The sequence below is a fragment of the Neolamprologus brichardi genome, chromosome 17 (genome assembly GCF_056152115.1).
Source record: "Neolamprologus brichardi isolate AB-2024 chromosome 17, ASM5615211v1, whole genome shotgun sequence".
NCBI lineage: Eukaryota > Metazoa > Chordata > Actinopteri > Cichliformes > Cichlidae > Neolamprologus > Neolamprologus brichardi.
The window spans coordinates 4928805-4953561 of record NC_142120.1 but is presented as its reverse complement, the minus strand read 5'-3'; the positions used below and the strand labels follow the sequence as shown (position 1 = coordinate 4953561).

The 24757-nt window shown below is 43.1% G+C and overlaps 1 protein-coding gene across 5 annotated transcripts in view; it reads right to left on the bottom strand.

Moving 5' to 3' along the window:
• Nucleotides 1–2457: 2457 nt before the first annotated feature.
• Nucleotides 2458–24757, bottom strand: part of LOC102795123 (kinesin-like protein KIF21A) — a 50836-nt gene continuing 28536 nt past the window's right edge. Inside the window, exons 5-37 of one of the 5 annotated variants that reach the window (XM_087831191.1) lie at nucleotides 22931–23065; nucleotides 22676–22840; nucleotides 22290–22405; nucleotides 21991–22186; nucleotides 21706–21895; nucleotides 19457–19520; nucleotides 19137–19325; nucleotides 18517–18564; nucleotides 17856–17907; nucleotides 17659–17770; nucleotides 17344–17532; nucleotides 17067–17266; nucleotides 16863–16970; nucleotides 16712–16780; nucleotides 16494–16639; nucleotides 16269–16413; nucleotides 15674–15868; nucleotides 14046–14147; nucleotides 13369–13534; nucleotides 13085–13105; nucleotides 12438–12495; nucleotides 9584–9638; nucleotides 9095–9309; nucleotides 8761–8934; nucleotides 8451–8483; nucleotides 8111–8247; nucleotides 7921–8005; nucleotides 7738–7827; nucleotides 7494–7652; nucleotides 7285–7402; nucleotides 5552–5722; nucleotides 5245–5441; nucleotides 2458–5134 (exon numbers count right to left, since the gene is read on the bottom strand). In XM_087831191.1, coding sequence (XP_087687317.1) covers nucleotides 5080–5134; nucleotides 5245–5441; nucleotides 5552–5722; nucleotides 7285–7402; nucleotides 7494–7652; nucleotides 7738–7827; nucleotides 7921–8005; nucleotides 8111–8247; nucleotides 8451–8483; nucleotides 8761–8934; nucleotides 9095–9309; nucleotides 9584–9638; nucleotides 12438–12495; nucleotides 13085–13105; nucleotides 13369–13534; nucleotides 14046–14147; nucleotides 15674–15868; nucleotides 16269–16413; nucleotides 16494–16639; nucleotides 16712–16780; nucleotides 16863–16970; nucleotides 17067–17266; nucleotides 17344–17532; nucleotides 17659–17770; nucleotides 17856–17907; nucleotides 18517–18564; nucleotides 19137–19325; nucleotides 19457–19520; nucleotides 21706–21895; nucleotides 21991–22186; nucleotides 22290–22405; nucleotides 22676–22840; nucleotides 22931–23065 — 4155 coding nt within the window. In that variant the 3' untranslated portion in view covers nucleotides 2458–5079. Of the gene's footprint in view, nucleotides 5135–5244; nucleotides 5442–5551; nucleotides 5723–7284; nucleotides 7403–7493; nucleotides 7653–7737; nucleotides 7828–7920; nucleotides 8006–8110; nucleotides 8248–8450; nucleotides 8484–8760; nucleotides 8935–9094; nucleotides 9310–9583; nucleotides 9639–12437; nucleotides 12496–13084; nucleotides 13106–13368; nucleotides 13535–14045; nucleotides 14148–15673; nucleotides 15869–16268; nucleotides 16414–16493; nucleotides 16640–16711; nucleotides 16781–16862; nucleotides 16971–17066; nucleotides 17267–17343; nucleotides 17533–17658; nucleotides 17771–17855; nucleotides 17908–18516; nucleotides 18565–19136; nucleotides 19326–19456; nucleotides 19521–21705; nucleotides 21896–21990; nucleotides 22187–22289; nucleotides 22406–22675; nucleotides 23066–24757 lie in introns of all 5 variants that reach the window. The other 4 variants (XM_087831192.1, XM_087831190.1, XM_087831193.1 and 1 more) reach the window with 4 other exon arrangements.

Sequence of the window (24757 nt, the reverse complement as noted above, 5' to 3'; positions counted from 1 at the left end):
AATTGATTTCTGGTGAAACCTGATCATCAGGGTTGTACTTTATGTGACAGTAACTCTGCTCTTATTAAATTCCGTAAATTCCAGAGGAGCTGGTAGGACAGAGAGCCGGTGTCAGGTATAAAAACTGTCATGTTGTTTTTCAAAAACTAGTCTTTTGAAACAGCAGCAGTAATACTGTCTTGTCTGTGGTAGCTGACACACGTTATCATTCTAGGACGTTGCAGACATTGCAGTCTGGTTATGTTTTACTTCCTTTAAAGTGTGATATTTTTCTACAAACACTCAGTCATAAAGCGCCGCGTGATGCGTGAATCCTTTCCGCGTGAATTCCCCATTAAAAGCGCTGACCTGTCTTCCATGCCACCTCAACCCCAAATGTGCTGGAGCATCCACAAGAACGTGTCATACCCGACATGACAGTATCTGTCAGAATATTATGTAGCTACATGCAGTGTTGGGAAGGTTACTTTTAAAATGTATTCCACTACAGATTGCAGAATACATGCCCCAAAATGTATTTTGTAACGTATTCCGTTACGTTACTCAATGAGAGTAACGTATTCTGAATACTTTGGATTACTTAATATATTATCATGCTTTTTACAACTACATGAATGTACTATTGCTGTGTGATTTATTACCGAACCGTACTAAAGGGACCTCTGGCTAATACGGTGGGTTCTGTGTAGGGCTTGTAGCCGAAAAATAGCTTTACTTTGTCTGGGTCAACTTTGCTAGCGAGAGACAGAGAGAGGAGTTGAAAGGCTGCTCCAATGGAACTTATTGTTTCAGAGGAAAACACGAACACGGTGTACAGTCGAGTCTTAATAGCTTACTTACACCTGGGCTTGTCAGGCACTCTTCTTGGCTGCAGTGGTTATTATTATATTTACATGCTGTTTCTGCTCGATGACAACTCATAGTTTTCCACTCTCTTTTTTCTCCCTCCTGGCGCTCACAGACACATAACGGGTATGGCGGTCCATTCTCCCTGCAGCACGGACTACACTGCCCATGAGGCGACATTCTTTAGGGCTATACCTGTAGCAAATTGCCTATTAGCTTAGCACAACAACAACAACAAAAAGGCGCTCTCTCACCCAGGAAACACACAGTCGCAGCGAGAGCGTGTCACCATGGCAACCGTAACGCTGCCGCCTGGAACAACAGAACGTAGCTGCCAAACAAAACCCAAACAGGCCTGACCCGCCACAATATGAAACAGGAAAGTACCCCCGTGTAATCCATTTATTTCAACAAAGTAACTGTATTCTAAATACCACCTTTTTAAACGGTAACTGTAACGGAATACAGTTACTCATATTTTGTATTTTAAATACGTAACGGCGGTACATGTATTCCGTTACTCCCCAACACTGGGTACACGCATGCTTCTGCTGCATGCAGTGGCTTGTCGCAAATTCACAACTTACAGACATACAAGTTAAATTAATTACAAGTTGCAAATGTTATGTAGTTAAGTGAGATCAATCATCCACTAATCAGTTTGTGAAGTGCGATTTTATATGAGAATCTCAAATGAAACATAATCAATTCCCTGTCAAAATAAAAGCAGAGAAAGGAAATAAGTTATGCTGAGTTAATGAGGTTGAAAGTGGCATTGTGTGGGTGTTATGTCATCTGATTGCACTTATGAGGCGTATTAGTATAAATTGGAACAGAATTAAAGTTCAACACAGGACATATAAGACAGTGTCAGACACTGTTCCTCTGCCATGAGGCCAGTTAACACTCTGCTGCTCTCACTACCTCTGAACACTGCATATCGATCCTTCTTCTGTTTATAAGATTGGGGAAACCTGCAGTCAGCTGAGACTGAAGAAGTCACTTGGATGAGTAACGAAACGTTTCTCCCACAAAAAGCTACGTCCAGATGAACAGAATCAACTTTTGGAGATCGATCCTTCTATCACTCTTTACATTATTATTTTTTAATCTTTTTTGCCTCCTGCTTTGTCTTTAGCAGTACACTTCAGGCAGTGCTGCTGCCTGGAGTTATAATTAAAAGGCAATTGAAATAAGCTGGCAGACAAATAATGACTCAACGGGTACAGAGAGGAAGATACTGCACAACGCATATATATCGCATGTTGAGGACACAGTGTTTAAGATTCTACACATATTTAAAGTCATAATTATTCATAGAGCCATAGGACAAATTATTCCATCATCCAATGGTTCATTTATTTATTTGCCGTTTTCCTTTTGTGGAGTTTGGATGTGGGTATTGCCTGAAATTGTAATTAGTCATGACAGAAATGATTAAAATAATACAGAAAAAAAGCCTCATTTGTATGCACATCAAATGAAACACAGTCTCTGTTTACCTACTCAATCACTCAGGTGTCATTATACAGTACTACCACCATGTGGTCACAACATATTAATACATGAGTTAAAGAAAAAAACAAGACACACTAAGCTTAAAAAACACAATTTTTTTTTTAAATATTAAAATTTATTTCCACGCTGCAACCGATCTTAATCACTTAAAAATTGTACACAAGAGAATCAGCAGGAATGAAACGGCGTATTTACACAAGAAGAAATTTACAGCCACATTTCAAAATATAATATTACAATTAGAGGGATAACACTTACAGCTCATCTGGTTTCTAGGGAATTATTTAGTCAATGGGACTGAAAACCGATTTCTGTACTTGATTTAAACTCTTTCTTGTGAGACAGAGGGAAAGTCAATTCAACTCACAAAATAAAAAGATTTTTCAGTGCAATTACCTGAGTCCCACTGACTTTACCTTTGCTTCTACTTCTACCTCGTGTATCCCAGTAAGAGCAGCAAATTTATTTAACGGATACTTGTGATAGAGTAGTTCAGGAGCAAATGTTTACTTAACCTTTTTAATGAGGGATAGCCAACATTTATCAGGTAGTGATTTCTCAGTCACTGCATACAGTTCAGGATTAATTACAGGCACTGATAATACCTCTGTATATGGAGTCAGTCGTCTACAACAGCAAGACAACAGAAGTATCAGATGGAAAGAGTTCAAAAACTTTCAGTGGATAAGACACAACAGAAAAATCAGAGAAAAAATAAATAAATAGTCGTAGCATTTTTACACATTTAACAGACTGAATGTTCTTTTCAAATGCTTAACTGCAGCACATGTGCAGTTTACAAGTACTAAAACAGCAGAGATAAACAGTAATATACAAGAAACTGCCACACAATTTGGTTGGAAAAACATGCACATACACACACTTGAAGAAGAAATGCTTTCACAAGACTGTAACTCATACCGTATTACATGACTTGGGAATTACAAGGTGCTTGAGTCTATCAAGATGAATGATTTACAATCACTGGCTGTAAATCAGAATGTTTCATAAAAGCACTTGCTGCCAGAGCAGTGCTTCAGCTGTGCAAGTGTCGTACAACTATCGAAGACGGGCAGAGATTTACGGTCAGTGGATTACCATAACATGTAAAAATAATGGGAAGTACAAAGTAAAAGACCAAGAGATGCTTTATAAAAAAAGCATTAACCAGAGGATTGAGAAACCGAGCTGATGGCCGACTATAATCAGACAAAGCTGTTGAGTTGGAAATGTGAACAAATGTTCATTATTACCTGCTCTTAAATGGTTATCCTGCTCAGAGTTCTTTTTTAAAAACCTGCTGCAATGTGCTACCATACACATTCAAAAATGATCACAATCTAACATTTATTAAGTGTTTTGCCACGCGCAGAATCAATGTGCGGGCAAATGCAATAAATAATAGATTAGCTGCTAGCTAGCTAGCATATTTTTCCGTCTGTTTTTGAAATTTCAAATGTAATTTAATGTTCAAGTAGTTTCATAATTCAGCTGTCTCGTTACAGAAAGACAGGGCAGGATATGTTTTCTGGTCACCGTGAAAAGTATCAGCTAAACTAGCTAAAAGCTAACTAGCCTACCAGGTACTAGCCTTTTAAGCTAGGAAAGCTAACTTTATTTTATGTTGTTCAGATTTATACAATTATAGATTTATATAGTTATTTAAAAATATTACATTACACTTTGAATTATTATGGGTTTTAAAATGCCTTTCGCTGTTATGTCTAATGACAAAGTAGCCTTTTTCAAAGGTAATGTTTCAGCAGATAGTACTCTCTGCTTTTTAAGGCAATATGTAATGTAGGAATAGTGCTATTCAGCTATGATACCTGCAGTTTGTTAGAGATACAACATTGTCACTTTATTTTATTTATTTCTTTAAAAGCTTAATCCTGACTAAGCCTGGGTAAATTTAAACTGTATAAGAACCGTGTTAAAGGAGCATGGTGTATGCCTTATTTTGAGGCCTCTACTTTAATCTGAAGGGGCTTGGCAGTAACAGCTCAATATTAAGACCATATGCAGCTTCAGTTGGTCCTTGGTAACTGAGAACACATGCATACATAAAGAGACCAGCACAACAATGCCAGAAAGACACAATAAACCACCCATCACATGAACAAAAAGACCGTTATTGCTGGAAATTAAATATTTCCGTGTCTTGTCTTGGGACACAGATGTTTTCCGCAGTCTTGGTTTTGATGAAGAAAAATTGGTGCAATGAAGCAAATAATTTAATCTGTTTTCCTTTTTCTTAGTAGCTCTGGGAAAAATTAATAATATGCATAGACAGTATCCATGTTGTCTTGCGTTGAACTGACAGAGAATGTTGAATACATCACAAACTCCTGGATCAATAAATCCATACTTTTCTTTTCACTCAATTACAGTCACAGCTATGAAATGAGCTGGCCACTGCAGCAGTTCTATGATTATAGGAGCTTGAGAGGTTCACGGATGATATTTTGACCTAAAATGTCAGTAATGCTACTCAGCTGGAAAGAATGATTTCCCTGAAACTATTCCAAGTGAAGCATCAGGGATGTTTTAAGGTTATTGTGGGCCTATCCTGCCATACCTATTGATTTGGGACCCTCTCTGGGTTTCCCAGTCAGTAATTTCTCAAGTCAAAGATGTTATAGAAACTTTGCAAATGATTCATGTTGACTGACTGATGGCCAGTGAGCAATCCTGTGTCATTAAATCCAGCAGTCATTAAAATCCATCCTCCAGACATGCTTTGGCTTCCCAAATCTTCACAGTTCGGTCACTGTCGAAAACACAAAGGTAAAGATTATGATAATAATCAAAATTTGTAATTTTAACATGGCAGGATCGTAGTTCAACACTACTGACTAGTGTTCATGTTTGGAGACTTACTCAGAGGCAGTGAACAGTTGGCTGCTGTTAGTAGCCAGGCCGTTGATCGGACTGTCGTGTCCTTGGACCTCACCGAGGGGTGCTAGCGAGTCAGTGTGCCAAAGGCGCAGCAGCCCTCCTCTGCATCCACTGAGCAGAACCGGGGAGCCTGGCACCACGCCCAGAGCACTAACCCAGTCTGCCTTGGCATTGACCGACTAGTAGATGCAATAACAGCCAACAGTTAGTGTAGAGTTTAACAGATTTACAAGTTTAAGTCACTGATATAAACTTTTTAATCTTGGGAAAAATCTTTGATGCACAATACCTGTAACAGTTTCTTACTGGCCAAGTCCCACTTTTTAATATAATAGTCTCTGGAGCTGCTGTAGAAAAAGTCTCCATGCACAGTGAGAGACTCCACGCTGTCCTGATGGATGGGGTCAAAAGTATGGCAGGAGGTGATGCTACCCTGAGCGCCCTCTGTCACCTCAAACATCTGAAAAACAAGCACATTTGTTCTTTATATATATGGTGGTTATCATAAAGTTTGACGACTCTGTTCATTGCTCCCTGGATGTATAGTTAGGGCTGGATCAGGTGATCCTCAAACTTCCCTTAGTTATGCTGTTGGTTATGCAACCCTCACTACCCTGGCAAGCAAAATATTACCCCACTGTAACGGGCAATTCTGGACAGTTGGTAGTACTGCAGATTAACACTTTTGCGCCCCCGCCCCCGCAGTTTTAAATCCCTGAATGTGGGGACGTCTCTCCCAGAGCTCCAGTTCGGTGACACCATGTGCATCTTGTAGAGCAGTGGTCCCCCCCACACAAACACATCCTCCAACCTCACACAAACTTCAAATCTTTTGTAAACAATTAAACAAATTAAAATAAACTACTACCTCTTTTAAATAACAGAAAAACAAACCATCTTTATGGTGTAATTATTTTACGTTTAGTTTTTTTTTTAATTGTGTAAGAATATTCAACATTGGTATCAATACATTTTTCAAAAAAAAAACACCTCTCTGTGCAGAGTGGGTTTAAAAACATGCTGTGGCAGGATCAGCCTGATATTCTTCACATTCGACTGTAACTTTACTGTTTAAAGAGCTAACATCTTCAAATTTTCAGGAGTAGTTATTCATTATAAGAAGTGTTTGTGAAATAACAATCAAGAATGTGGGATACTGTTTGTCCGTGATTTGGACAGCCTAGCGCGACGCAGGGGGAAGCAAATTCTGCCGGGGATGCCTACCTTAGCACCACCGTTGTGCAGGTGAAGCAAAAGGCATCATATCATCATGGTTTTTAGACTTTGGCTTGGAAGGAAGTTGGTTTGGAAGCATATTTGGCGATGCTTCATCCTCTGCTTTGTATTTGTGTGGGAGCCCTGTCAAAAACCTGTCTATTATGCTAGCAATGTCCAAGCATTCTTGCACTCCCCCTGCAATGCCTCTGTGCCCATCCACTTTGGGAACCACTGTTGTAGAGAATCACTCACTTTACACCGCTGCCAGGAGGAAAGCTTTCAAAGTACGGGCAGCTTGGACTGTTGGTGTGATTTGGCCTGCAGGGCGGCGGCTGGAGAGGTTAAAGAGGTGTGCTAACATGCCACTGGGCCATAATCTATCCAGCAGCTATAACTAAATGCTGATTAGTGCTCCGTTAAACTTGAAGAGATTCAAATGATGGCTGGAGGGAAAAGGACCGGAGTACTGATTTTGCTTGCCACATGAGCATGTCCCATAGATGCCCTAGGCTTCTTGGGCTTCCCATGATGCACTAGCGTTTCTTCTTCATTCATCTTTTTCATCTGTATTTCTACATTGTGCATGCTTCCTCACAGAGGATCATCTTATTTTGTTTTTTTTTTCCCTAGGGTCTTTACTTTACAATATAAAGAGCCTTGAAGGAACTGTTGTAATTTGGTTTTATTTAAAAACAGAATATAATTCAACTGATTTGAGTTGAAAATCCTATTCAAACTATATATCTATCTATATAGGACACTGCTACAACACATATATGGCTACATTTCTGTGTAGCATCGTACTTTAATATGATGATCTTTGGAGCCGGTGAGCACCAGGTCCTGCCCGCTGCCCAACCTTTCGACTGTCAGACACATAACAGGCCCCAGATGGCCGGTCAGCTTCCCCGTAGATGCAAATCTAAAGAAAGAGGAGTCAAATTAAGAAATCATTACCAAAATAAATGAAACTGCTTATAGCTAAAACTCCTATCGATGTTACTGTAACTCACTTGCGGAGGTCCCACATGCGGACAGCATTGCCAGCAGCAGCATACAGGAAAGAGCCAGTGTGGTTGAGAGTAATCTGATTGATCTGACTCTCTCCAGGTGGGATGGATAAACTCCGAGCAGAAGAACAGGTGTCTCCTGAGCCCACCTGTCCCGACGACCTTACACGCATAATAAAAATGCAAAACAATAAGATGGAGATAAAACGTAATGACAGATGCTGGACGGAGGGGCGCGTGAACTTACGTGAGTGTGCGGATACACTTGGCAGAGTCTCGTATGTCCCAAACTTTGATGTAAGCAGTGGAAACGGTGAAGACAAGGCTGGAAGTGTACCTATAATAACAGCAACAAATAGCAAGAGGAAGTAATCGATCCAAAGGTTAAATACAAAAACCAACGTTACTAGTGATTCTAGTATTCTGGTACCTGACTGAGACGACACTGCTGGGATGATCAGCCAAAGACATGATCTCCTGACCTGTCACCAAGTTCCAGACCTTACATGTCCGGTCTAAGAAGACGCACGAGCACAGGTCAGATTAATAAACAAAAAGGAAAGAAATCATAGAAAACAGTCTTCTCGTGGTGGCTGTTTGAAAGCCGGTGCAGTTTTTACCTTTAGACCCTGTAAACAGCAGGTCATCAGTGGCGTCTACACAGAGAACAGGCTTGGTGTGGCCCTCAGCTACATAAACACACTGAAGTTTGCCCCCCCGACTGTTCTTGGGGCTTGTTACAGGGTTGATGACACCCCTACAAACATGACACAACATTTTAGACTTTCACTAATCAGCTTTCTGCACCAGCAAAGCCTTGTAGTGGCATACTGTAGCTGACAGATTAAAGTGGTTAAAGCAGTGACAGAATGAAAGGGAAAGGAAGTAGAGTTAACTAGTCCCTCTGATTTTAGCTTACATTTGATATTTAATTAAACATATTAAAGAGGCATGAATTACCTGTGGCCTTCAAACACAGGCGAGTCCTCCAGCCTGAAACAAAATAATAATGGTTATTTAAAACTTAAATAAATAGAGTTCAACTTAAAGGGCGTATTAGCATGCTAACATTTGCCTTTTGCAACAAATTGCTCAGTAAAGCAGTGAAGTTCAAGCTGCTGGGTTCATTTTAGTAATCACCTAAATTAAATTATGGCTCATCAGGGGTTCATGAATGGCTCTGTTGTAATTATCCAGCTGCGGCCTGACTGACACATGGCTAAAACTACAAACAAACCTGTTCTTCTGATTAAAGGAAGTTCACACTTACAGGGATTTGTAGTCACTGGCTTTGGTTTTAGTTTCCGCTGTGCTAACTGGAGCTGCATGTACAGGTCCTGGGATCTGCGACGCCACGCCTCCTTTCTCGTGCATCTTCCTGCGGCTGAGCGGCGAGCGCTCCAGTTGTTTCCTCTCAGCTCCTGTAGGTGATCTGGATCTGGAACTACAGATGGTAAAGATTTCACACGTAACATTTTAGCAGCAAGATATCACACAAACAGTCTTCAATATTTCAGAATGCTGAATGATGAAATATCTGGCATTTCAGAAGAGAACTTTGATATTTTTGTGCCCTGCAGAGAAATGTTGCTTTTACCACTTACATGGCAGCTGGCCTGGCAGACAGCGCAGATGGGGAAACAGTTTGCTCACGGTCAGCGGTTTGACCAATCGCTTGACCCTGCATGTCTGCCGGTCCTTCCAGGCGCTCAGCGAGGGGCAGCAGAGGGGCTGAAAAGTCTCCAGTGGGGGATTCACAGGACAAATCTCCACTGCTGGCATAAAGCAATTCCATCTGTGTGGTGGTTCGCCTTCGAGCCTGGGGGACCAGAATAGTTTGGAACATGGATCACCGGACTCACAACTCACTAAGCAGCTAGTAATTATCCTAAATTCAACAAAGTATTGTGGAACTTCTGCTTAACTTTGGATGAAGTAAAAAGGAGGGGAATTGGAAAAATATGGATCAAATATGATAAAGTAAATTCAGTTTTAAATTTAAAAACATTTTGTAACTGTTGCGTCCGCATGTTAAACATAAAACACATGGGCATATAACAGTGTGCGGCATATTGCCCGTCAGAGTACAGTACCTTGCTTCTTGGTCTGGATTCACCACACATCTTCATTAAATCTGATGCCAGTGTGCTGAAACAAAGATGATATTAGCATTTAATTTGCACCTGCACTTTCAGACTCGAGATATGCAGCATCATCCCTACGTTTTGTCTGAGAACGCTCTTCTTCACCAAAGAAGTGGAAAAAAAAGGAAAGAGAAAACTCAACTGGCGTCTGGATAGAAAGTGATCCTCTTCCTCCTCACCTCAAATTTATCTCCAGAACTGAAGCCAGGGCTCTAATGCACACGCGTGTGCATAAACATGCTCAGGAGATTAGACATCCAGCTCACCCCTCAACATTATGAGAGCTAATTTTAGGCTTTCAAGTAGGGCTGCACGATTAATCGTTAGAAAATCGCAATCTCAATCCATACTTATGTGCGATCTCATTTCCAAATGACAACAAAGAAGAAAAAAGACGACGATTGTACCGCATTTTGATCCGGGGCGTAATCTGCATGAAAACAAGCGCTCACTCTTCCTGCTCAACAAATGACAAGGGCGGAGCCTTATACCACGTAATACAGAAGCTGGCTGCTAAAAGTGGCAGGGAAAAAACAACGGAGAGCACGTCAGGGATGACAAGAAAGTGACAGGAGAAAATCCGTCCCGGTCAACCACCGAAACATCAATAACGGGAACCTTATACAGCGCTTCCCTATACCCGTTGAACTCCCGCAGGCAGAAATAAATTACGGAGGCTATTACTTATCACCTGACCAAAGATATGGCTCCATCAACACTGTGCAAAACGAGGGATTTAGGAAAATGATCAACACCCTAGATCAGGGGTCTGCAACCTTTTACACCCAAAGAGCCATTTGGACTTGGTTTCCACGCAAAAGAAAACACTGGGAGCCGCAAATACTTTTTGACATCTAAAATGAAGATAACACTGTATATATTGTTTTTTACCTTTATGCTCTGTGTGAACAACTAAGGTGTGTTGCTTATGAAATCCATGAAGTGCTACAGAGAAAATTACATTTTATTTATGTAATCAACACATTTTGAACTCTTAAAGAAATATAACAAAAGGAAAGACACCAACCTGAACTAAAATGATCCATGTAGCAAACAAAAACTGTTGTCAGCCACCACCCTTATATCGCCTTTGGGCTGTTGGAGCCTTGACCTGACTTTTAAAAAATAATTGGTAAAAAAGCACTATGCTGCTGAAAAATTAAAAATAGATATTTGCAAAATTCTGCCTAAATGTGTATTTTACCAGGTTAATGCGTGCGGCGGGGCGTGGTCTGCAGCGCCGCTGTAGGGGAGGCGGACGCACCTGAGCCACACCCGCAATCATGCCTCGCTGCCTTTACGTCTGCGCTATCTGTGCTGTTGTGTTGGTGGTGGTGTATGTCGGGCTGTGAGGTGAAAAGCTATAGCCGGCTGTATGCGTACAGCAACCGTGTGTGAAAAGTGGTCAATAAAGAGATGCTGAAAAGCATGTTCATGGAAACATCGTCGGTCTGCCGTGATATGTTTACAATGGGACTTCTGCTCCTGAACCTCTGCGCACAGCGTCTGCAGATCGGGGCTGTACGAAGTCAGTTTACGCAGGACTGTAAGCTGCCATCTGTCAGGCGTGAGCGGTGTTTGTCTTTAACATAGTTCACGGTGGAGAATAGCTGCTGACATAATGTGGATCCGAAGATCCATAATTGGCCTACCTGGGGTTGAAAGTCTTGGTAAATGCACGGCGTTTCGACGGGTACACCGACTTCCGCGAGTGTGACTCTTATTTTGAGCGATGAAAAAATAATAGAATATAATTTTATTTTTATATTTCAATATCAGAATAATCTTTCAATTTAGAACTACAAGTTAAAAAGAACTAACATAAATAAAATACACTTCAGCTAAATACTAATTTATTTTCCCAAACCACGCGGAGCCGCAGTATAAGGACTAAAGAGCCGCAGATTGCCGACCCCTGCCCTAGACAAACACTACACAGTGCCGTCCCGCAACACCCGCAGTGTCGAGCAACGGTGGAGATGGAATTCCAAGCAGTACAACATTTTGCGGCAACGACAAAATGTGAGACATTTGTTGTTTTTATGTTTATTTATTCTTTTTATGTTCAGTCTCAACTGTTACAAAGTTGATGTGCAGTTAATAAGCGCAATAAATATTTATACTGGAAAAGAAAATCGTGAGAGAATCGTGATCTCAATTCTTAGCAAAAAAATCGTGATTCTCATTTTATGCAAAATCGTGCAGCCCTACTTTCAAGGGTTCTAAAAATCACACTTTCTCTCTGATAAACAGTTTGATTGCTTTCACACATGTGACAGTTGGCTCATATTACAGCTTGTTCGCTAACTATCTGAGTCTGATAATGTTAGAGCCACTTCAACAAAGGTTTCACAAATGCCAGCTAACAGCGGCTAACAGCGGCTAACAGCGGCTAACAGCGGCTAACAGCGGCTAACAGCGGCTAACAGCGGCTAACAGCGGCTAACAGCGGCACACAATAACATGCAGGAAAAAGTTGCCTGCTCGACTACGTGAGCTACAATGGTACAAACAAAAACAGGCCTTGTCAAGAACTAGTATTTGCTTTGTCTATATCCGGCTTCTGTACAAGCAACAAAGTAGTTAGTGACACAAAGTCGTTAGCATGCAATGAACGTGCGATTTCACAGATCCAGGCATCACTCGTTTAAATCGCAAAGACAGTAAGGGGCGATAATGCTCATCAAAAGAGGACTTCTGCAATCATGACGCATGAAATCATGAATTACTTTTTTCTTCTTCTAACACTGTGAACCTATAAAGTGCTTTTGAATTGATAACCTGTGCAGGTGTATATATTTACCTGCCCTCTGTGGCTGGACTGGGGGTGGATTCATCACTACTGCTGTCATCTCCGTTCTCTGCAATAATGACAGACACAAATAAAGACACATTTAGAAAAGGGAAAAACAAAGAAAAATGTGTCTTTGTGAGTGTGGAAAGCATGTGTGACTTCCTTGATGGCACATTTTAGATGTCAGGGACTGTTCAGAATGTTGCTGCAGCGGTTCATAAACGAGGTCGGGGGGTCGTTTAGTGTAGTTTTAGATAAAGGGTGATCTGGGAGAGAAGGAAATGGAGGAAAACGCAAGAGAAGACAAACACAGAAAGGCTGACACGCAAACTGCTGCTTCCACATAATCGCAGCTCATCCTCATGAAGTGGGACTGGCTAGCAGGTGGGGTGACACGTCATGCATATTACTGGCACAGTTACGACAGCCGGGTTAGTTTTTATCAGGACTGCGATGCACGTGATGCACACGGCAAGATTCCATCATTTTTTTCAAATGTAGATTTTTTTTCTTTCTAATTTGGAAACTAATTGCACAAAAAAATCAGACTGAAAACAGTTCACAGTTTGGGAGCAACATTTAATGGAAATCGTGTAGTGTGCACGTGCTTTGCTCTCTCACGCACTAACGTACTGCTGTGTATTTTTGTCACTCACCTGGAGACAGGTAACCTAACTCTGAGCTCACAGCAACACCACAGAAAGAAACAAACAGAAATCAAAAATCAAAACCCAAAGATGAGGAAAAAGGCTACTCGTTATTTTACCGGCTTCAGTGACAATTTGATGCGTCATAGTGACAAATTCTTCACATCTCTTTTGGACAAGCTGAGGAAGCCGGTAAAGTAAAAAAGTAGCCGCACATGGTTAAAAAGATGACTGAAAAAAGGTGATTGCGCCCGACGGGCTCGGACCCGAGTCGATCTGTCGGCGCCCGCTACCTTGCAAAGCGCTGCCCAGCAATGCGTCCAGCTCCGGGTTGATCTCAGCTTTCTCCTTGAGCATGTGGAAGAGCAACTGGTTCTGCGTGGCGCTGTTGATCTCCGTCTGCTTCAGCCTGCCCTCCATCACCTTCAGCTGGGAGTCCTTTTGAGCCGCCTGCAGACCCTGAGTCCCGGCACAGCAGAGAGATTATCACAGAGCTCTTTTTAATTGTTTGTACTCGTGTAACGGAGGTCGACCTCCGCATCTGTTCAGCGCAGGAAACAAACATAATAAAGGCTCGGCCTCTTTCAGTTTAGTGTGAAGCAGTAATTACTTCCACTTCTTCGTTTGTGCTCTCAGTCTTCCTCCTTTTGCCGCTGGGCCGACTGCATTTCCTCACTGGACCAATTAGGTTTCGCCAAATCTAATCTAATGGCGACTTAATTCAATCATGTTGTTCCATTAAAAGTCTCATTAGATTCAATCTCATAAAGGAGCCATGGTTACGAAGAAAACGGGCTCGAGATAAACAGGCAAGCTGCAAACGAGTTACCACGACGACTGCAAATAATCGCTATGCAATTAAATTCATAAAGCACTTCTACTTAGAAAAAGGTTGGTATCATAAAAAATAAACATTGCGATATTTTGTAATATTTATTTGACATGTCTGGTGTGAGTCATCTGTTGGTACCTTATTAATGGCCATAGTCATGAAATGGTCAAGTAGGAAGCGGGACTCAGATAGGTTACAGGAACTGATGACAGCAGCAGCATCCACGGTGTCTCCTTCCTCCTGCAGCCCACAGCGATGACACATTTAACAAAACTTTACTGCAAGGAACTTGACAACTTATTTGCACACAGTGTGTCCTCTGCAATATTTAGAGGAACCTTTGGGGACATACAGTCACTTTTTCTGGTAGATTTCAAATGAGGACAGCAACCTTCTTCCATAGCTAACACCAGCTATCAGCACTGCTAACACAAACATGTTTTATATACAGCAATTCTGTGAGAGATTTCCTGATGTGCTTGGGATCATCATCCTGTTCTATGACCCAGTTGGCCTCACTTCTGACTCTAGAGCACTTTGGTATACAGAGGAGTTCATGGCCGACTCAATGGACACAAGGTCCTGAGCTGCAAATCAAGCCCAAATCATTACTCTGCCACCAAAAGTGCTTGGTCTGGTTTTCTCCAAATGTGACGCTGTGCTTTACAGCTAAATATCTCCACTTTGGTCTCGTCTGCGTCTAAAGGACACTGTTCTGGAAGTCTTGCAGTTTGTTCAGATGCAAAATCTGCAGCAACTCTCTGGTGTAGGTCTTTGTTGAGGATTGCATAGTCTGAATTTGGGGATAATTTTCTGGAACGTCTACTCCTGGCAATATTGGAGGGCACTGTGTTAAAACACAGCGGACATTCCCAGACCTCCAAATTGCCAAAACATCTGCTTTTATAGAGGTGCATTGAAGTGCATTTGATTAGAGTTGTACTTCTTTTTTTAACGGGACAATTAAAACAGAAAAATGTCTCAAACTGACTGGATTATGAGAGCAAACATTGTTAGCTGCTATAAAACTTTCACCCACGGCTGGGATGCAATTTAATGAATCACTAGTCTGACACTAACCATCAGTTAGCAACCCAATTCTAAGCCTGCAGAGATTTCCAGCAACGCACATTTCAGCCAACACAGCATTGCATACCACCGCTCTCAGTGCTATCTCATTAGTGACCCCAGGCTTACTATTGATAAATAATTGCACAGTTTAACCCAAGCGGCAGCAAATCAGAGGTTTTCAGGAGCCGCGGCTCTCTAATTCCTAAATTGCACACTTTAAACTCAATAATTTGTGCAGCAGCTTAAAGAGCATCGTGAGTGGCTGATGGCATGAATGTGAGGTACAAAACTCAGAGTGTAAACGTTATACGTGCAAACAAAAACTTACATGTATACACGGCTGATCAGCTGCCATCATTTGGTTGCTTTGGCTGCATTAATGGGCTGTGCTGCCGGTGGGTTGTTGTTTTATTGAGTCATTGTTGTTTTGACAAATAGGCGCCTGATGCTTGTTTGTCAAAGTGAAGCCCAAAATGCTCTGGGACTGTCAGCGGTGCAGAACTGCAATTATTTCCCAAATTGATTGCCCAAGGATGACAGCCCCATGCAAGCCCATTCTCGCTAATGAGGCAGCGATGATAGTCTTTGCATCGTTATGAGCTGCGTGCGAGTGTGCGAACATCATACTGCCCTTCTTTTATGAAGCATTACAAACAGACTCAAATAAACACGGCCGATTGCTGCTGTTCTCTCACCTTGGCCTCCTCCATCTGCATGATGTTGGCCTGGCAGTCGGCGATGCTGTCGTTGATGTAGTCGATGTTGGCGCTCAGGGACTCCAGCTCCTCGTTCAGAGACGCCAGGGAGCGGTCGGCGTCCGCGCCGTCTACTGCCGTTTTTTCTCTTTTCCTAGACACTCGCTCACGTCGCCTAGTCAGCTCCTCACGTTGCTGGAGAAAAGGCGAGAACACAGGTTAGAAGGACAAAGAAGCATCTTAAAAACATTTTAGTTGGTGCCACTACACACAAACATCTCTCTCTCTGCAGTAATTTGGCTCTAAAGTAGGAGAGTAGCAGTAAGACTCCTGTAGCATTCATCAGTGACAACAGAAACAGCATGAAAGCTGGGGTGGAAGTGGGTTGCAAAGCAGCTTGCAGATGGGCAACGACTGTGTGCAGAATAAAGCAGCTAAAGTAGTGGGGCCTATATGAGTTCAGCAAACTGGATATTGTCACAATACTTCATGTTATTGTGATTTTTACCATTTTGCATTTGCTGAGTATTGAAAAAAAAACTGTAATACTGTATCGACCAGCTGATGTGGGCTCACAACCACCGTTAAACATTACCTTCAGTAGTCGGTTCATATCTGTCTCCATGTTAGAGATGGTCAACCTCTGCATGATGATGTCATTGATGCGTCTCTCCAGTGACTGCCACTTGGCCCTGGCTGATCTGTTGAGGTAGATACTTCCCATCCGCACTGGGGAACTCCTAAAGAAGAAGGCGTCCTTTCAGACGTCTCACTCAGCTGACATGCACACTCACGCTGTAAATGCGCTAACACGGGTTACCTGGCTCCGTTGGAAGAGCTTGCACTAGAGGACTGCAGCCGTCCTGGGACTGCTCTATGAGAGGGTTCCTGAGGAGGTTCAGGTAGGCTCACTTTCCTGCTCACCTTTCCGGACACGGGCCTCACCTGGCGCCTAAGAGCGGTCACCTGACACGGAGAACAGGTATAACAAAGCCACATGTAACATAGTCATCATTGCCTCCCTCAACTGCGTTTTACCTCTTCGTTCTTCCGACGGAGGATCAGCTCCTGCTGTCTCTTCTGGGCCTCGAGCTGCCTCACCTGGTGCTGTGAGACAAGCTTGATTTTAGTTTTGGCCGTATGATCCAAAATCAACTTTATAAGACACGAGTGTTCCTGTGCCTCTTACCTCAGCTCTGCGCTGGTCTTTTTTCAGCGAGGCTATCTCTCTGTTCCTCCTGCACTCTGTGGCCCTGTTCCTCTCCTGCTGCTCCTTCATCTGGCGCATCAGTGCCACCTGGTGGACAAGCATAACACAGCAAGTGTAGCAGCGCAGCTACAAGACGAGTGTGAAAAGTGCTGCTTATCCCAAAATGAAAAGAAGGAGCTTTACTTTGGTTTTCTTCATCTCGGTCACATCCAGCTGGAGTTTCTTGAGCTGCTTCTCGTACTGCGACTGGTTCTTCAGCAGGCGGGCGTGCTCCTTCTGGGCAGACTGGAGCTTCTGCAGCTCTTTGTTCATGGAGCTCAGCTTCCTCTCGTACTCAGCTTTAATCCGTTTGGCCTTTTCCTCCGTGCCGGACTCCACTGAACCTGTGGATGGAGTAGGTTTCATTTCCTTTGCTCTTTAATCCTCTTTGAACAGGCAGATCCTAATTTCTCCATCTTACCCATGTTGTGCAGCACTTTGTCCCTCTCCAGCTGCGTGTCTCTGATCTTGTTCTGCAGCATCATCAGCTTCTGTTCATACTGCTGTTTGAGAGTGTGCAGACGCCGCTGGCTGTTCTCCAACTCATCGATCAGCTTCTGCTTGATGGCGATCTCACAGGTGATGTTGGCCAGGTCGGCTTGAACGTTTTCTGCACACGCCCAAAAAGAAATGTGAAGTTCAGGGTGCGGTTTCTTTACAATCTGTGCACAGTTTTGTCTGGGGAAACAAAGATGAGCTCTTATTTTGATACTTCCTTCCATCTGGATAGCTGTACCTTTCTCATCCAGTTCTTCAGAGTCAGACTCCTCGGATGTCTCATCTCCCGCCATCTCAAAGTCCTCTTCTTCTCCATCAGCATCCTCGCCCTCTTCGTGATCGCTGCCCTCCTGGTAAAATGGTAACAAACGCTGAGTAATATGTGACATTTACATATCATATTTACAGTTTAAGTTATATAATCCAGCCACCTACCACCTCTGCCTCCTCGTTTCCTCTTTCCTGATCGTTGTCCGGCAGCACAACACTAAAGGAGGGAAAGAGTGTTAGCTCTCTGTCTAAGAAGGAAATGCTACAGTCCCATGAGTCAAATTTGGACTAACAGGAAGTTAAATCACAGCAAATACGGATGAATGACACATGCAAATGATTATAGGCTTGATTAATGAGTGATTTCATTGTGATTTCACAAACATGGAGGACACAGTGGGAGAGACGAAGAGATTAAACGATCAGTAGCTACCATCCACGTTACATTAGGAGCCGCCGCACACTGCAAAGATCTGCTGATCAAATGCCACACGCTACAGCAAAATGTGTGATATTTATCAACTCCAGCTCCAAATTTCATATGTTTTCAATGGTTTTGGTATCACAAAACGTGATCTGATCAACACCCTGCAGTGTGCAGTGAAAAGGGAAAAAGAGGGCGAGGAAACAGCTGGTTAAATTCCCTGCTCCCTTTGCAGGACCGTGAACCGCCTGTAGGTGCAGAAAAAGTTAGTCGCTTTGGGAATTTGGATAAGAAGGAAGACTTGGGTCAACAATCAGCTAAAATCACTTCAAGGGAAGGGCACAAATTCCATTGCCAGTTTCAGATTATTTGAACCCCATTTGTTGATGGGAGGCGGCAAACCTGGCGTCCTCAAGCTCATGATGGTGATTCTCTTCGTACTGCCTCAGTCTTCGGTGAGAAGGATGGAGGTGGGGAGGGTGAGGACGGCGGAGGTAAAGAGAGCAGACAGGCCACAGAATTTGGGGGAAAACGAAGGATGTTTATAAGAGAGAGACAGAGAGAGAGAGGGCGAGAGAGATCAGCAAGAGGTGAGTGACAAAAAAACCCAAAACAGCAGCTCAAATGATGGATTTTGGTTATGGAGACGTAAAGAAAGGCAGATTTCATGTGAGAAATCCTGATTTAAAGAAAATAAACAGTTCTTTGTAACTTGCAGATCCCAAGCATGTATAGAAATAAAAATATACAAGACAGATGCAGCAAAAGGATCAGCGATCAATGGCCTCCAGCGTGTTGGAGAAGTGGCGACTGAATGCAGCACGCATCCCATTAAAGAAACAACAGGGTGTAAACTGCTAATGCAGGGAATCAGCAGATAATTACAACACGCCAAGAGGCGACACTCTGGCTGCACATTAACAGCTCTCCAATTTCTACTTCCTGGCAAAGCGGCCGTTATTCTTACGCACTTCCAGGAACGGACTAGAGCTTCACAACTGTGTGCCAACTTGAACACATACCTCTTTTTCTTCTTTTTCTCCTTCTTCTTGAGTTTCTCCAGGTCTTTCTTGGCCATCTCGATGACGTCCCTGGCCTCCTTCCCTGGAGCGAGGAGGGCGGGGCCGCCGTACAGCGAGGAACGAGTGGAGGCCCGGGACAGGTTCTTCCTGAGGTTCTCGTTCACGGCCTCGCTCTCCAGAAGTTTGGCTCTGAGGAACGAGTTACATTACACAAACGTTACTGTTGCTAAACACTTGCAGCACATTTTTATGTGAAGTTATACTGTTGTTGCAGACACGTTCCTGTGATCTGAAGGCTAAAATCTGGTCTCCTTTCGTACCTGAGCTCCTCGATTTCTTTGATGTAGTTCTGAATCATGTTGCCGATTTCTTCGTTACCTTCACCTACAATTAAAGGAAGTTAGGACTTTAAATGATATAAAACTATGTTAATTATAAAACTAATAGCTTAAAATCATTTCAGAAACATGCTTTAGTGGTTATTTTATCTGACATACTGGTTTAAAACATAAACTGTATATAAAAGACCGACATATCAGCAAGGGGATAGCGATTTGGGTTCCAAACAATAAGTCTATAAGCCTAATTATCCATAATAAGCATCATCGTCTGGGTCCAATTAAGCAGAGACACCCTCCCTCACTCCGCCCCCTCCTCAAGCTCTTCCTGGTTGTCACTGAGATTCTTCCAATCCTTCTGGGTCTCTTCCCTGTGGGATATGGCCAAAACACCTCACCTAGCAAGCATTCAGGAGACATAAATGGTAAATGGCCTGCATTTGTATAGCGCTTTTCTAGTCCCTAAGAACCCCAAAGCGCTTTACACTACATTCAGTCATTCACCCATTCACACACTGGTGATGGCAGCTACATTGTAGCCACAGCTGCCCTGGGGTGCACTGACAAAGGCGAGGCTGCCGGACACTGGCGCCACCGGGCTCTCTGACCACCACCAGTAGGCAAACATGGGGTTAGTATCTTGCCCAAGGATATTTGGCATGCAGCCAGGAGGCAGCCTTGGATCGAACCACCGACCTTCTGATTAGTGGCTGACCTGCTCTGCCACCTGAGCTACAGCCACCCCCACGTCCTAATCAGATGCCTGAACCACCTCAACTGGTAGCAGCTCTACTCTGACTACTGGTTACTTTGAAACTCACATATTACAACTGTACATCCTGGGTTTGTCAATCAGATCATCCAGTTAGGCTAGCACAGGGTTAGGGTGGAAAACCAACACGGCAGTAGGCACGATGCTCAGCTCAGAATAGACAGCGAGTGATTTATGAAGAAACACTTCAGAACTGATGACATTTTATCTTAGCACGTGTTAGCTTGCTCACCTAAAACTGCAAGGGTGGACAAAAACCTGCCAACATGCTAGCGTTATAGCATGCTAACATTAGCATTGAGCCCAAGCCCCTGCTGTGTATATGGCCATACACAGTGTTGGGGAGTAACAGAATACATGTACCGCCGTTACGTATTTAAAATACAAAATATGAGTAACTGTATTCCGTTACAGTTACCGTTTAAAAAGGTGGTATTTAGAATACAGTTACTTTGTTGAAATAAATGGATTACACGGCGGTACTTCCCTGTTTCATATTGTGGCGGGTCAGGACTGTTTGGGTTTTGTTTGACAGCTACGTTCTGTTGTTCCAGGCGGCGTTACGGTTGCCATGGTTACAGGGTGACGCTCTCTCTCTGCGTGTTTCCTGGGTGAGAGAGGCCTTTTTGTTGTTGTTGTGCTAAGCTAATAGGCAGAATGCTACAGGCATAGCTCTAAAGAATGTAGCATCATAGGCAGTGTAGTCCGTGCTGCAGGGAGAATGGACTGCCATACACGTTATGTGTCTGTGAGCGAGGGAGGGAGAAAAAGGAAAAGTACGAGCTGTCATGGAGCAAAAACGGGAGCTGGAAGCATGTAAATATAATAATAACCACTGCAGCCAAGAAGAGTGCCTGACGAGCCCAGTTGTAAGTAAGCTGTTAAGACTCGACTGTACACCGTGTTCGTGTTTTCCTCCAAAAACAATAAGTTCTGTTGGAGCAGCCTTTCAACGCCTCTCTCTGTCTCTCGCTAGCAAAGTTGACCCAGACAACAAAGTAAAGCTAGTTTTCGGCTACGAGCCGACACAGAACCCACTATATTAGCCAGAGGTCCCTTTACTACGGTTCGGAGCCGCGGACCTTCAGTAACAGTAATAAATCACAGCAATAGTACATTCACGTAGTTGTAAACAGCATGATAATATATTAAGTAATCCAAAGTATTCAGAATACGTTACTCTCATTGAGTAACGTAACGGAATACGTTACAGAATACATTTTGGGGCATGTATTCTGTAATCTGTAGTGGAATACATTTTAAAAGTAACCTTCCCAACACTGGCCGTTTCACTGTAAACCAACCAACCACTTTTTAATACTAAAATCCCAGTTCTACAAAGATTAGAACTATATAAAAAATAAAAATATGACACAGCATATACAGTATCAGCAAAATCAGCTGTGTCATGAGGCTGTGTAAGACATATGTTGTATAAGCTTTTTTGAAAATGTCCAACCTGCTTTGGCAAGAGCCTGGTTTGCCTGGTCACTGAGGATCTGAGTGAGTCGGGCTCTCTGGGCATCAATGGTCTCCTGCATGGCCTTCACTCTCACTCTCAGGTTGTTATTCTCCGTCTGCAACATGGAGTTTTCATGGACCAGGTCGTTCATGCCCTCCATGCCGTCCTCACCCACCATGCGCTTTCCCTAAACGATCGACAAAAGGGCCAAATATTGCTCTGCTCATGTCCTCTACATGGACTGTATTTGTGAAAGCATTCCCGCCTGTGCCGCGCTCTTACAGTCTTGTACTCCATCAGCTCCATCTGCAGTCGTGCTATCTCTGTCCTCAGGGCGCTGATCTGCTGGCTGGCCCTATCCTGGTTCACCATCACCTTGTTCTTGATGTTCCGGGCCCGGTTGGCGTATTTTAATGTGTTCAAGGTCTCCATGAAGTCCCTGTCTGACGGGCTGATGCAGGCGATCATCACAGTTTGACTGGAGGATGCAAGAATAACGATCGAGCCCGTTGATTTCTTACGGATAGTATGGATATTTAAATGCATATCTAATATTTATTTATTTATTCTTCCCCACAAACCTGTTGCCACCTAGTGAGTCCTGTAACAGCCGGGTCAGTTTGGAGTCTCTGTAAGGCACGTGAGTGGAGCGCTTACTCCTGTCTCCAAGAGCACTGATGACATTTCCCAGGGCGAGCTAAGGAAGGACACGGAAGAGGAGAACAAGCATTTAGCCTTAGTTACCTTGTCATCAGAATTCACTATAAACAAGGTTATGGTGGAAGAAATCAACAGTGTAATTCCTATTCTGTCCATCAGGGGTCTCTCCTGCTCCACACACTGGTAAATGCTGGTCTCTTACTTGCTTTTCATCACTGTCCTATTAAATGCAGCTCAAACTAAATTAAGTGGCCAATGACGGCAGCGCAGTGTTTACAGTTTAAAGTTCTCCGTAGAGCTTCCTCACCAGCCCACAGTTGATGGAGATGCCCTCTTTCGCTCTGTCTCCTGTAGCTCCAGTTCTCTTTAATCTCTCAGATCCCGCCAGGTCCACAAAGTGGAACTTGGCCGTCAGAGTCTCAAACTCATCGATCTCTGAGTCGTTAGCCAGACGGTTATCCGTCGCGTTATCCTGGACGAAAATGGAAAGGAAAGTAAATAAACAGAACTGCGAGTGATGCAAACACACCAGTCCTCTGTTGCCTTTCATAACAATACTTACGTTGTTGTCAGGGGAGCAGACTCGCACTTGGCACAAGTGGATGGTGAAGATGGCATGGGAGCGTGAACTCTGGACGTTCATCTGGGTGCTGGCGGTGGTGCGAGACAGAGCGCCCAGCTTCAGACACTGAATCATCTGTTAGAGGAGAGGTGGAAGAAACAGATGACAAAAAATTGTGTGCTTTCTCATATCATTTCTGAGCCGCGCAGAAATCTAAACATAGAGACTGTTCCTAACCACTGTGATCGTTGAAGAGTTCAGTTAAGAGACTTTATCAGCTGAAAGGTAAAACGACTACAAGAACTTAATGATGACTTCCTCACTGGGAGATGTGAGTCTCTGCTGGAGAGAAATCCTACTCACTGAATGGAAACACTACTGTGCAAACTCATCTTTTTCTATTTAGCGAGGAAAAAAAAATCTACTTCTTTGGATGTTTCTGCCTTTTGTTCAGTTCTTTGTCAGCATGATCCCACGCTGCTTCAATAATGTTGAGGCCCAGGCTGGAGATGACTGAGTGTTTCACTGTTACTGCATTGGCAGTGTTTGGGATCAGACTCAGGCCTGATGCATCTTCAGGTCCTGTGTCAGGTCTTTATTGGCTTTTTTTCTATTTCTTAACACCATGACATCATTCAGATAATGTTCATGTTTTATCCTCCACTTGTCCAGGTTCCTCAAATTTTTTAAAGGACATGCTGCACATGTTTTTGGCTAATAGCTCTTTGGGAATCACTTTGTTGCTGTAAAAATTCTACTTTATGCCTGTTAGACTGTTATCTCTGTGTTTGCCATGTGAGAACATCCATCCATTCATTTGTTTCTGCTCATCCTTTTTCAGGGTCACTCGAGCCTATCCCAGCTGGCTTAGGGCGAAGGCAGGGTACACCCTGGACAGGTCGCCAGTCTGTCGCAGGGCTAACACACAGACCGAGACAACTAGGGCTGGGTATCGTCACTGATTTCTAGAATCGATTCGATTCCGATTCACATGGTCCTGAATCGATTCGATCCACAATTCGATTCAATTCGATTTGGTTTAAATCTGGGAAATTTTGCTTCAGACAGTCAGAAATATTATAATTCAGATCAGTATATTTACATATTTTTATATTTATAAAAAGGAAGCTGACACTTTCGAGACTTTATCAAAGGTGTGAGCATCACAGCAGAGGCCTTTGTGTCAAAGTAGCTGAGGATAAAACAGAAAAACATGAAGGCGATTTTCCTGGCCTGGGATTTTATAAAAATATTCTGCAGTACATCAAAAACGAAAGAAAACCATTAATCAACATATGAACGTTACCTCTGAAGTTACAGCGGTTTTATTAGAGACACAGCTGAGCGTTTTGCATTTTGCATAATTTTAAAAAGTTTACATTTGTTCAGAAGCCTATTGAACGGCAGAAATTAGGTTTTCTTTTCGGAAGTATGTAAAAGGAAAAAAACAGCGGCCGACAGCGCTGTAAATAACGGTAGACTTATGCGTAACAAGCAAGCGAATAATGAAGAAAACAGATTTTTAGACAGGAAACTGTTCTTGAAGTAGAGAGAGAGAGAGAGAGAGAGAGAGAGAGAGAGAGAGAGAGAGAGAGAGAGAGCTGTGCATGACGTGTGATTTTTATCCTGGTGAAAGCAAAACAGTAAAAGTCAGAGGGAATTCATGACGATGTTTATGTGCAGCTTAGTTTGGATCTTCTTTTGCTGCTGGTTCAGTCAGTATTGTTTGGAGAGAGATCAAATTAACAGCTTTAGAATCAGCGCAAAAAGCGCGGACCCGCCGAAACATCAGAATCAGCGAGCTGTCGGCTTTCAGCCCCGACCGTG